This window comes from Mus pahari, chromosome 1, assembly GCF_900095145.1.
Source record: "Mus pahari chromosome 1, PAHARI_EIJ_v1.1, whole genome shotgun sequence".
Taxonomy (NCBI): domain Eukaryota; kingdom Metazoa; phylum Chordata; class Mammalia; order Rodentia; family Muridae; genus Mus; species Mus pahari.
The window spans coordinates 70,753,006-70,766,306 of record NC_034590.1 but is presented as its reverse complement, the minus strand read 5'-3'; the positions used below and the strand labels follow the sequence as shown (position 1 = coordinate 70,766,306).

At 45.1% G+C, this 13,301-nt stretch overlaps 1 protein-coding gene across 1 annotated transcript in view; it reads left to right on the top strand.

The window, feature by feature from the left end:
* Rnf169 (ring finger protein 169) overlaps nucleotides 1-13,073 on the top strand; it is a 63,392-nt gene extending 50,319 nt beyond the window's left edge. Inside the window, exons 4-6 of the mRNA XM_029537170.1 lie at nucleotides 489-607; nucleotides 6,027-6,126; nucleotides 6,681-13,073. Coding sequence (XP_029393030.1) covers nucleotides 489-607; nucleotides 6,027-6,126; nucleotides 6,681-7,862 — 1,401 coding nt within the window. The 3' untranslated portion in view covers nucleotides 7,863-13,073. The remainder of the gene's footprint in view (nucleotides 1-488; nucleotides 608-6,026; nucleotides 6,127-6,680) is intronic.
* The last annotated feature ends 228 nt before the right edge of the window (nucleotides 13,074-13,301 follow it).

Below are 13,301 nucleotides of genomic sequence, written 5' to 3'. Positions count from 1 at the left end.
TAATGCAGCTTAGTTTTCATCAGTTAAAAGTAATTTGGTGAATGGTATAAAATTAAGCTTTTCCCGGATACTATCTGTAGCTTATTATTTAGTGCTGGTCAGCTTGCAGGATCTTTTCAGTAGCACGGGCTGCACAGAGGAAGTGGAGACAGACCAGTGAACTGATAGAGATCTGATCTGAATGGTTGTTCACTTGGTACCAAACTAGTTATAAAAAGAGACCAAAATACAGATTGCCATTACTTACCTCATATTGAGTCTGTTGTCTCCCAGAGTTGGAAGAAAATATCATACACAATTTGATAATGGGTTAATTTGATTTTGGACATTTTCAGGTAATGCCACATTTGCGATTCGTATTTTTAGAAAAAAATTGTGATCAAACTGGAACTCAGAACAGTGAGTTAGAGAGATGGACTTTTAAACTGTACTAGGATAGATCCCACGGGAACCTCACAGATAATTTGTCTCCCTTGTCTCTTTAACAGTGTCCTGCGAGGCTCTCGGATTCAGAGAATGAAGAGCCTTCTCGGGGTCAGATGATGCAGACCCATCGCTCTGCCTTTGTTTCCAAGAACAGCTCCTGCTCCTTAGCGCTCCTGGCAGGGTAAGACCGATGCTGAATTCAGTCTGAGTTCTTTCACTTGTGGGGTGATGAATTTCCAAATGTGGAATACAGAGAAAGGGCTCACTTGAGTGTGGCAAGCATGTGTGCATGCGTGTGTGCACCAAAGGTTAATCTCAGGTGGTGTTCCTCAGGAGCCGTCCATTTGTCCTTAGAGACAGGGCCCCTGAAGTGTGCCAAGTGAGTCCTGGCTGGGTCTCTTCCTAGCCTAGGTCTAACATGGATTTCAGGAAGTTTTTAAAACCCTGGTCAAGGAACTTCTGGATCCTTTAGGCTTTGCAGGTCCTAGGGAGGAAAAGAGTATGGTTGGATGGTTGCTTGACTCTGGAGGAATGCGGGGGGCGGGGGGGGGGGGGGAGAGAAGGGGGAAGAAGTGAAACATTCATTTATTCAGTAGACGCTTCAGAAGTGGATACTCCATGCTGTGCTCCGTTTATACTAGGAATATAAAGCGCAATCTTGACCTCATGTTGTCTTTTTTAACTTAAAGCTGGTGTTGTTTATCATTCCTGCTGGGGCTCATTCTGTTCTTGCCAGCACTATGTAGTAGCTGCCTTTCTTGCTGCCTCTCTGGACACACATGCACTCTTCTTTCCTGGAGATGCTACTGGTCTCTGTGTGTGACTACAGCAGACTATCAAGTTCAATAACTTTGTCAGATGTTCTGTCCTGAAAGGTCCTGATGTAATGTCTGTTTGGGAAACCTTGTGTATGTCCTTCTGGAACAGTGTGGTGTCCTTTGTTGAAGACTTCTAAGTGTAAAAGTCACCAAATCTATAGTCTTCTCTGAACTAATAGTAACGTCTCAAGGACCCTTCTTTGGATGTTTCCACTTGAATAATTTGTCCTAGACTAGTGTTTCTCAACTTGTGAGTTGTGACCCCTTTGGGGTTTCACAGGGGTCACATCAGGCTCCTAACTGTAGCAAAATTACAGTTATTTTGTTGTAACAAAATACTTTTTATGACTGGGTATAGTTACAGCATTAGGAACTGTATCAAAGGGTCACAGCAGTAGGAAGGTTGAGAAATACTGTGCTAGACAGTTAGCTTAGTCAATAGAATTAGAACTAGGTAAGCCAGTGGTAAAGATGGACTCACTGTGTGTGAGCTGGAAGTCAGATGTCCTTCCAGCTCCACAAAGCAGAATAATTGTCACTTTCTGATTTTGTATGTGGTTGTGTATACCCAATCATAATTATAGCTTAATGGTTATAAAACAGGAAGGAAATAAAATCATTTTTCTAATAAAACCAGAAATCACAATAAATATATACCAAAACTAATGTTTTATGACTGTAATTAATATTATTATGTGAAATAACTTAGAAAAATAAATTAATTTTCCTGTACCAAAGAAACATTGCTCCAGTTGGAGTTGATGTTGAATGGGTGAATTGCTTATTACCAATTCCAGCTCTGCCTTTGTACTGGTATAATTCATCCTTCTGAACGAGGACCTGTGAGTTAATATGCCATTACATAAAAGCCTTAAAAATCATTCTGTCTTGGACAGAATTGCACAAGCACAGAGGGGTGTGCTTAGAGAACATCTCTGCCATATCTTCTTTTCTGTTTCCTAGCCTATCCTTGCCATGATGGGACCCAATGTGAGCAACAGGGACATTCATGGACATGTAGTAATGAGATAGCCAAATGCCGTGGGGTTGTCACTTATACCATTGTAAGGTGTATGCAGACACACCTGTGAGGTCTCACAGGGCAGATGAAAGTGTGGATCTACAGAGGGTGATCTCAGGAGAATCTCCAAAATGAGGCGCCCACTTCACTGGGGGAGATTTTTACCAAGAGCATTAGAGAACATACTTGAGAAACATTATCTTAGTCAGTGTTCTATTGCTGTGAAGAGACACCATGACCAAGGCAGTCCTTACAAAATAAAACATTTAAGTAGAGCCTTGTTTACCGTTTCAGAGGCTTATTAGTCCAACATCCTCATGGTGAGAAGCATGGCGGCACTCAAGCAGACATGGCGCTGCAGCAGTGGCTGAGGGCTTCATCTGATTCATGGAGAGGGAGAGGGAGAGGGAGAGGGACAGAGAGACTGGGCCTAGTGTGGGTTTTTAAAAGCCTACTCCCAGTGATACCCTTTTTCCAACAAGGCCACACCTCCTAATCCTTTAAAAATAATGCCACTTCCTGATGACTAAGCCCTACCATAAATGTGATTTAAGAGATTATGTGGAGCAGCATGGGGAATTTGAAGTGACTGAAATCTTGACTCACTGCAGCAGGATCTAGAAGAGGAGCTTTACTTATGTAACCTTGAGGGTTAAGGCAGTGTAGACATGACTGTACTGGGTAGTTTTGTGTCAACTTGACACAAGCTGGAGTTATCACAGAGAAAGGAGCTTCATTTGGGGAAATGCCTCCACGAGATCCAGCTGTGGGGCATTTTCTCAATTAGTGATCAAGGGGGGAGGTCCCCTTGTGAGTGGTGCCATCTCTGGGCTGGTAGTCTTGGTTCTATTAGAGAGCAGGCTGAGCAAGCCAGGGGAAGCAAGCCAGTAAAGAACATCCCTCCATGGCTTCTGCATCAGCTCCTGCTTTCTGACCTGCTTGAGTTCAAGTCCTGCATCCTTTGGTGATCAAAAGCAGTATGGAAATGTAAGGCGAATAAACCCTTTCCTCCCCAACTTGCTTCTTGGTCATGATGTTGTGCAGGAATAGAAACCCTGACTAAGACAATGACTGTCCAGAAATAATGTCCTATTCATGCTAACAGCTGTAAAGTGAGGAATGTCTTGTGGAAGTAAGGCGTGCCTTGCATTTCTTCTAGCTGAAGGGGCTGAAATCGTCCTGGACACCTTAGTGGTCTGGGGTGCAAGCTTGGAGGTGGGGGCAGGTTTGGTTGTGCAGGAATCCTCACTAGTGATCATTACAGCATCTGTGCTGGCAGTTAAGCTAGAGAATATTGTGGCAGCAGGAATGGCTACAGTGGATTTGGTAATGGTAGACACAGTCTTAGAGGTAGTGGATTTGCCATTTATGGTGAAATGAAAAACAATTCCATTTTGATCTATTACTAGGATAAAAAAAAATAGAATAATTAGAAATAAAGTTACCCACAGGAGCATAAAACTTTAATACTGAAAATTCCAAAGTTTGATGTTAGAAGAATCTCAATAAATGGAATGACATCTTGTTCATGTATTGGTAGACTTAATGCTGTTACAATGTCAGTAATCCCCAAATAGTTTCTTAAAGTTCAGTATACCACGTGCTAAAGTTCTGGTGGATTTCCTTGCAGAAATGGAGACTGGTGCTGTAGTTCTCATGTGGGATCCCAGGAGACCCCACATATCCAAAGCTGCCCAGAGAAAGAACAGAGGTTGATGGCAGCGGTCGAAATAGTGCGATGCTGTAGTAGGAGACAGACAGAGAGCAATGGATTTAGAATTGAGAGTCCAGAAATGATCTGTACATTTGGGGTCAGTTGATTCTCAACAAGGGTGGCAAGATCATTCACTGGGAAGAAAACCTGCCTCTTTACAGGGTGCTGGCCCAGCTGGAAATCAACATGCAAGAGCGTGAGAGATGCAGCTCTTAGGACAGACTCTGTAGCTGTACAGTAACTGCCCCTCAGGACAGTCTCTAACGTGGTGGCCTTCACAAACTAGATGTGCTTTTGAATTAGCTTATCAACTCGTGTCTAGTGCTTTGCCTGGAGTTGCTGCTTGAAATGTACTTTCCTCACTGAATGACAAAGAAAGGTTCAATGATGATGAAGTTTATCAAAAATATTTTCACTGTCAGGAACTTCTGTAGGTCTTCACTGTATGCTTCATCACAAAAGTGAGTTTGCCCGAAGTTTCTTCTTTCACCAATATGGAGTTGAAGGGACAGATATGAAGTAGTTTTCCCAGCTACCTACAGTTGACATTAGAGAGTCTGTAATTTGGACCTGAAACTAGACCAGTCAACTGTCAGCTGGGCCGTTGCCCCTGACAAGATAGATTCCTGGCCTGGTGTGAAAACTGTATTGTTAATTCCCAGTTCTGAGTCTGGAGCGAGGGTGGGGCTTAGGTGTGGCTTTGGCATCAAACCCAGTGTCCCAGAGAGCTGCTCTGCTGACCGGTGCAGAGCTCTTCTCTCTTGCACTCTATCTGTTTGCCTCACCCAGAGTCATGTATTTGAAATACTAATACCACCTTTCATCTCTAAATCCCTGGTCCAAGTGCTCATTATTTACAAGGCATTCTGGTATGACTTATGTGACTGGCAATGTGTGTGGCTTCTAGCAATGCAAATGAATTTTAATATTTTTCTAAGTATCAATCCAGCTTGCTTCTTAGAACTGTCTTCTTCGAGTGATAGTTGTTTGCTCCAAAATTGAGAGAGACTTTCCTTAAGTGCTGAATTTTCTTACTAAAGTACAAATATGTGTTACACAGTCATCATCTTCTCCCACTAACATGGTGCGGCCGTGAGACGTAGGATGGGAGAAACCACGCAGGTGCTGGAGTAGAAGAATTGTGAGTGCTAGACAGGCTTTCTCTGGAGATGCAAGATGCAGAGAATTCTGGGAGTAATCCCTCCCCCCTCTGCTTCCTTGTTTTCCCTGAGTCAACTCTGACATTAAAATCTTGTCTATGAAAGAGTTTATATGATGCATTCAGTTTAAGAGCTAAATAGTATCAACTGAGGAAATACTTTCTATTTGGAGTCATTCAAAATGTTAGTTGTAGTGTGATGTAGGTGACCACTTGCGTGTGCATGCACTTCTATAGTAGATTCTGTCTGGCACAAGCACAGCTGATATGGAGTTAGACGTCCAGTACTTTGCCACATGCAAAGGATTAGTTCAGAATAAATCAAAGACCCAGATGTAACAACCTAAACACTTAGGAATTTAGCTATGTAAGGGCTATTCTGTTACTTCATTTGGCATGCTAACACAGTGGACTGCAGCGTTCAGTACAGGTGTTGTGGAATGTGGTTTGTAAGTCATAACACAAGGGCTCAAGAATTGGCTGAGTGGTTATGGTCGAAGGCTGCTCTTTAAGAGGACACAGATTTGATTGCACATGGCAGTTCACCAACACTTGTAGCTCGGTCCTAGGGGATCCAGCGCCCTCTTCTGGCCTCCGAGGCACCAGGTTTACATGTGCTGCACAGATGTATGTGCAGGCAAAACACCCACACACATAAAATAAATAAAACAAAAATTGTAAAGTTATAATACATAAGATAAAAATCATGTGTCTGGAAGACTTTGGAAGGCTTTTTCTCTTTGGCATTTGATTGATAAATTAACCTGTTTTCTATTCTAGCTACCGATGGGGACTGTCTTTCTTGTGAAATGGCTTAGAACGGAAAGAGATTGTCATCGTTCCCTAAACTCATGTATGGACTAATTGTAACTGTATATTCTTTTTTAGGAAGTTAAACACCAAGGTGCAGAGAAGTCAGAGCTGCAGTGACACAATTCAAGACAGAGTGAGGAGCAGGCTCAGAACAGCTCCACCCAACAGAGCCAAGGTACACGTCAGCCTAGGGCTGCTATGGTTCTCCACCGTTCTGCATCCTCCACCTCAGCACACGAAGCTCCCTGCACAGGGCAGAGTGAATCCCAGGAAGATTATATTAATCATGTAGAGAATCCTACAAAAAGACATAAAGGAAGAAGGTTCAAATTAGTAGGCAGATAGGGAGAGTAAGCCATTGTAGAAACCTTTCAGAAGGTCTAGGCAAGATCCATCTTCAGGCTTTGATATTGCTAACTCTCTCACTTATGTGTATGAGCTAGGCTAGGAACTTTGCCCATTTTTTCACAGTATCCTAAAAAAACCCGCATGTGCGTGAGGGCTGGAGGGAAGGCTCAGCAGTTAAGAGCACTTGTTCTTGCAGAGAACCAGACTACATGGAGCCTTTGCTTCCCATAATTCTAGCTCCAGGGGATCCTCTTCTGGCTTCTTTGGACACCTGCACATGCATGTACAAACATACACACAGAACCACATATACAAGTTTTAAAAGATAAAAGATAAAAAAGTAAAGAAAATCACACACATGATCTTTTATATTTCTTTCAGATCACAACTATAACTCCAGGCTCCACCCCCATTATCGGTGTTCTCTTGTCTACTCAAAACAACCGCTGCCTCTCCGCCCCTGACTTAACCATCGAAAAGCGCCTGCCCTTCAGCTCCCTTTCATCCTTGGCTTCCTTGCATAAGCCAGAGCGCTCCATCAGCCCTGAAAGCAATGACAGCATCTCTGAAGAGCTAAACCACTTCAAGCCCATCGTCTGCTCGCCGTGCACCCCTCCCAAGAGACTCCCTGATGGCCGAGTGCTCAGTCCTCTCATCATCAAGTCAACGCCTCGCAACCTGACCAGAAGCCTGCAGAAGCAGACTTCATATGAGGCCAGTCCTCGCATCCTCAAGAAGTGGGAGCAGATCTTCCAGGAGCGGCAGATCAAGAAGACCCTTTCCAAAGCCACTCTCACCTCCCTGGCTCCCGAAGCAGGGGAAGAGTTTCCAGGTTCTGAAGCAATCCATTCCAGCAAGGAGAGGCTGCCTCTGGCTTCTAATCCAAGGCTGTCCAGGGTCCAGGTGCTCTCCGAGTGCGCTGGGCCCACCTCCGCGGCCCTTGAGAGCTTCCCCTCTGTTAACCAGACAAAAGTAGAACAGGACTGTGTTAGAAAACGGAGCCATGAGTTCTCACTGGAAGCCTACCATTCCTCAGAGCACAGAGGAGCAGCCAGTGGACCTTCTTTGGAAGGGGAGCAGTTTGAGGAGTCCAGGTCCACCGTGGATGCCACATTAGTCAAAACTTGCATAAGCACAGTCATGAAGACTGCAGCAGTTAATTCACTGCTACCCAAAAATGATGTTTTGGGTGGGGTCCTCAAAACAAAGAAACAACTGAGGACACTCAGTCATTTTGATCTGGGTAATGGCATTCTGGTCAACAGCCTAGGAGAGGAGCCGATTCCTTCCCTGTGCAGAGGCCGGAAAAGGCGCTGTAAGACCAAGCACTTGGAACAAAACGGTGTTAAGAAACTGCGACCGCCGAGCAGTGACATGGGCCTGGCCCCCAAGGACCCAGGGCTGCTTGAGGTGGGGCGGAAATTGCAGCAGGAGGAAGAGGACCAGCAGCTGGCTCTGCAGTCACAGCGCATGTTTGACAGTGAGAGGCGGACTATGAGCCGGCGAAAAGGAAGTGTGGATCAGTATCTCTTGAGGTCCAGCAGCTTGACTGGGGCCAAGTAGCACTTGATGTACAGAGTAATGCTACCTGCTTCAGAGGTCCTTGACCTCAATCATTTATCCAAAAGAGCTAGCTGAATGTTCTCATTTTGAGTTCCTTTCAATGGTAAAACACTGTCTGCTATGGTTCTGAGAGGATCCAGGGCCTTGGTATTCAAAAGCCAAGTGTCTGCATCTTTGGCTTTCTAGGACCAGGGCCAGCACTCCTCATTCTTTGAGTGGACCAACTCTGAAGGCTTCTGGGCCCAAATCTGGCAGTACCCACTTGGAGTGAGCTTGGGAGTGGCCCTCATTCATGAGCGTGGTGGCCAGTGTTAGAGATGGTAGGGAGGGAGATGGGATACCTTCTCAGACTCAGAAAACCCCTGGCTTCTTACCACAGAGTGGTGTTTTAAGTTAGCCTTGCAGATAAACATGGATTCTTTTCAGAGACAAGCAGTGCCAGTACTTTGGAAGAGCCAAGATAAATAGATGCTCACATTCATCTTCCCTCCCCTTTGCTACAAGTAATTTCTACATACTCAAATCAGTTGAGCTTAGAACTTTTACCTCTACAGAAATTAATTTGTGTTCTCTGTTTAAACTATGACATTTGATTGAAGCAGTGTGGCTGACAGCTGGTCTTCCTGAGACCTGACTTATAAGTGCTGTCAGCTGGATGAGAAGGCCACAGTGTAGATGTCCAGGTTCTCTCAGCTGCCAGGTGGCCTAGCCCAGACTGACCACTGACTCTCAGGCCACAAGTCCCAGGGATTCTCTACAATCACAGGGCGCCCAAAGGAAGTACAGCCTAGGGCATGCTAGGGCCAGGACTGAATGTGACAGTGCAAAGCCCACCTAGAAGCACTTCACCTTGCCGGGATGGAAAGCAGAACTGGAGTGACCTCACAGCCTGCTTACAGGCTCCTGTTCTCCCGGGAGTCCTGGCCTGGGAGACTAACTGGGAGGTTTCCTTACTCCTTCCCAGGTGGCAATGGCTATCTGCAATTTTTGATCTAAAAATCATGAAAAAAATCTTGCCCTAAAGTCAGGCAAAGGACAAAGCCGAAACTCCATACTGTGGAAACAAGGTATCTCGCTGGATGCAGCTGGTCAATTCAGTCCCATGGACCTTTGGGGTTGGTTTTTCTTAGCAGCTTGACACCGTGTGTCTTTCGCATCCCTGGTGGTGCTTGGTGCTTCTGCCCTTCTGGGCTCATTGAGAGTGGGGATTATGATACAGTGTTAGGGACTCTCGGGTGGGTTGGCCTCTCCTGTGTTTGTATGAGATGTTACCATAGTCATGTGACTGACATTTTAACAAACCTTCCAGAGCTTTTACACCAGTCCTATGTTGTCCCCTTTCAAAGGTCCCAGCAGGATACTCCATAGTTGTCTGGTGACGTTGCCTTTGATCAGAATGTTTCTGAAACGTTTGAAGCTAGAAGTAGCTGGAGTTTAGACTCACTGTTCTGTGCCAAGGGAGATGTCAGTCTCTGGGAATTCTAGAAGAGAGAACTTCAGATTTGGAGTTAGGCAGAAACGGGTTGAAGCTTCTGAAGGTGGGAAGAAGGGTGTAGAGTCCCAAGCACGATGTCCCTTGAAGCAGACAGAACTTAATTTCTCTGCAGTTCCCAGGAATGTTAGATGTGTAAGGTGGCTTCAGAAGCTGCTCTGGCAGGAACTGTGTGAGTCTGGAGTGGGTGTGTTTTTAAAACATGCAATAGTCTCATTACTTTATACTCACACGGCTTTACTCCCCATCTAGGCAACTTAGGGTTTTTCAGGGCTGTGGGAAGGCAGGCCAGCGCCCCAGGGAGGAGAGCTGGCCCTGGCTGCAGAAACCGGGAAATCCCATTAGAGAAAACTTAGAAATGTCTACCATGTCATGTATTTCCTTTATGAGCTTAGTAATTATTATTGGAAGGCTAGTCTTACTGGGTAGCATTAAAGACACTTATTTTTCCACTTGCCACCCTTTTATATGTCACTAATGCTTAGAAAAACACCTTCAGTTGGAATTAATTTTTGGTTTTGGTAAGAAGATAAAATATTTTAATAGATGAAAGATATATATTTTAAATATTCCCCTGCCCCTAGTGACTACCTTGAGTAAGAATGCGTAGCAGTGGCAACAAGTGTGGGCTCAGGTGCTGTTGCTGCTGAGTGAGTGTTGCAGACACTGGGCTGTCCCTCTGTACCTCCCCCTCACCCCCGGGAGACCCCGAGGACTGTAGACAGTGTTCTTTCCCATAATTCCTGCTGAGAGCAGTGGCCCTTGAAATAGAGGCAAAACAGTTTTGTTGAGAAGGCATGGCTTATTTAGTTTGCTTACCCTTGAAAAATGGAAAAACTACTAAAGTATCTGCATACAAGATGCTCTCAAACTTAGTGAAACCTGAACACTTCATTTCTGAGAATCCCCATCTTGGTGTTTGACTGAAGTCCATTGCAGCTCCAGTTGCTGACAGGGATCCCATAGGAGAAAATGGACCAGGGAAGAGAACGTTTGGGAGGCTGGTGAGCTCCAGTGGAAGACACCATTTCACAGCTAGAACTAACTGCAGTCACTGTAGTCCTAGCCACCTGCACACTGCCCACATTCTGCTGTGCCCTTTAATGTGTGTGCAAAGAGGAAACTAGGAGGGACAGGAGGGGGAGTCTTTCTGATGGGGAATCCAAGAGATGTGCTGTCCCTCAAGAGGGCCTGGTAGCCCTTCTCTAGAGAGGGTAACCCTTATACCTTTTGAAGAAGTCATCTGAAATCATCTGGGCCTGATGTGCTGGTATCAAGTCAGGGAGTCTGCCAGCACCTAGCCTCTGTCCTCTGTCCCTTAGTTGCCTCTTAAAAAAAAAGTCTTGTCTAGGAATCTTTCCTAACTGACCTCATTTATTTAAAAAAAAAAAAAATCATTCTTTGATTATGGAAGAAGTACTGGTCATAAGTGGTCTTTATTTTTTAAGGTAAAGTGCCCCTCAGAAATTAAAGCTATTTAATTAGTTATTATCTGATTACAAACTAGCCACTGACTAAAATGGGAGGCTAATGAGGGAGGCTGTGTTCATTCAGAAGGCACTTTTGAGCTCTTAGACCTGCCACCCTGTGCTGGACCATAGATTAGCCCCTCTCACTAAGGGCCATGTGTAGTGCAGTGCGCGTGGATGCCTTTGACCCAAGAGTGTATTCATGAACTTTGAAAGGCTGTTCCATCTCTGGCAATGCTCTACAGTGTTCCTGTTCAGGAGATCTGGCTCAGCAGATCACTCACATTTTCCATACTTTATCAGTATTTCTGAGTTTGATTAACTCTGCTTTTTCTTAAGTAATTTTCCCAAGGAAGAATGGATTTTCTCCTGCAGTGATTATAGCATAGTCACCCCTGTTCAAAGGCTGCATTTAGCTCAAATCCCAAGAAATGAGGCAAGTCTGGATCACCCTGAAGAAGAAGCCTGCCGTTCATTTGAGTGACCTCCTAGTGCACCCCAAGCTGACCTCTCCAGACCTGCAGTGACGTGGGCTTGCTTTCTAACTTGTCATTGAAGCAGAGAGCCAGTAGGAACGGATAGCTAGCTCATCATCATGAGGTCATTGTGAAAGGGAAACCCAAATGACAGGTTTTATGATGTTTCTTTCTTCCGTTTTCTTCAGTTAAGAAATACCCGTATCTCCTGAATATACCCACAATCTATAAAGTACTTAGTAGGGGGTAGCCCGTAGTGTGATTTAAGGTGAGATTTTGGTTGGAGTAGCTGTCATTTTAATTAACAGCCTTTACGGTTTCTTTCACTCAAACTCCATAGGGTCCTAACCTGTCCTCAGCCAGCCCTTTCCTCACCAGCCATACAGTCCTCTTTAGACTGAGCCCTTAGGATGATGGAGCTGGAGTTCTTATAACTCAGTAGGATTTGAGGATGAGGCTGCTCACAGAAAAAAAAAAAATTTTTTTTTTGAGATGACACAGATGCACATTTCCCAGATTGTTAGCCATTCTGAGGATTGTTCTGTGGAAGAGACTTGAAGGTACACAGAGGTTACCAATTTTTAGTCATACAGGATGGAGGAAAAAGTGCCATGTCCCCATGAGCAGACAGCTTTGGGTGTTGGCAGGATTTCTTCTGCGGGGGAGAATGCACTCTTGTGTTTCCTGAGTTTGTTGCCAGGAGTGTGGGAACTTACACCACACAAGAGCTGACCCTAGACTCTGAGGCCCCTCCCTCCCTCACTCTTCGGAGTCTTGGGTCCAGGAGGAGTTAGACAAGGCCATGCTAAGGCCAGACTTGGTCATGCCCTTCCCAATGCTGTGTGTGAGGCACAGACAGTTCAGCCTTCGGATGTCAAGCTGGGCAGGGAGCAGCTTCACCGTGGTCCCAGATACCTGCAGCTGCAGCCGGGTTCTCTCTACCTGCCCACCAAACCAAGCCCCGGTGCAGCCCAGCAGAGCCCAGTGTGCTCAGGCATAACCACCAGTAAAGCAAGCAGGCAGACTATGCAGGAGGGGAATAACCAGCTGAAATGCCAACTAGTGCTTGTCTTCTACCTGATAACTGTTTACTTGTAACTGTATAAATGTAGTGGTCCTAAGAGCCCAGAGGGAAACCTTTCCACCTTCTGTTGGCTTTAGGCTCCCTGTGGTCTGGTGATTGTGATTTATCCAACCTGTTTACATTAGAATTGGAGAAGGGGCCCTGGATCTTGGGCTGCCACTGCTGTCTGTATCCCCTTGACTCCTAAAGAGCCTTTTGATAGAGGGACTTGGGACAAGGTATGCCCGTGTCAAGGATGCTTTTACCACAAAGGAATGGTATGGAATCAAGTGGGATGGTTGATGGATGATTAACAAAAGTACCAAAGTGCATTCTTCAATGTGTATGTGCCTGTTCCAGGCAAGACCCAAGTTGAAAATGCAGTAAAGCAGACTCATGAAAGCAAACAGACTATTTCTGGTCCGTCTGAAGAGCTGTGTCTCAGCATGGCCGAAGCTGAAGGTGGCAGGTGTTTGGGCGCTGTCAGAGCTAGGGGGTATCTGGGTTAGTGCTCTCGGGGCTGGGTTAGAATGCCTCACAAGGAACAATATGCTTTTTGATGTGTTCTAATGGACATTACTTACTGTCTCCTGATCTCATGTGACCACTCCTGTCCCTCTGAAGGTACCAAGAGTAAAGAATGACTTGGGGACACCATTGTCCTTGTACCTTTGGCCACTCTTAGCAATCTGTTTTTTTTTAAAGTATCCTTCTTTGGAACCATTGCTAGAAAGTCATAAAAAACACCTTTGACCTAACTTTTTCATTAAAAGAGAACAAATGTTAACCTGTTCCTTTTAAACTCAGAAAATGAACCTGGGGAAGACCATTTTGAGTTGATGCCACACATGATAAGGCAGGATGTGGGACCTTTGTCACCTGGTCCAAGACCTTCAAGAGAGAGTGCTTAAAGTGACCATGCTGCCAGTTAGAGACTTG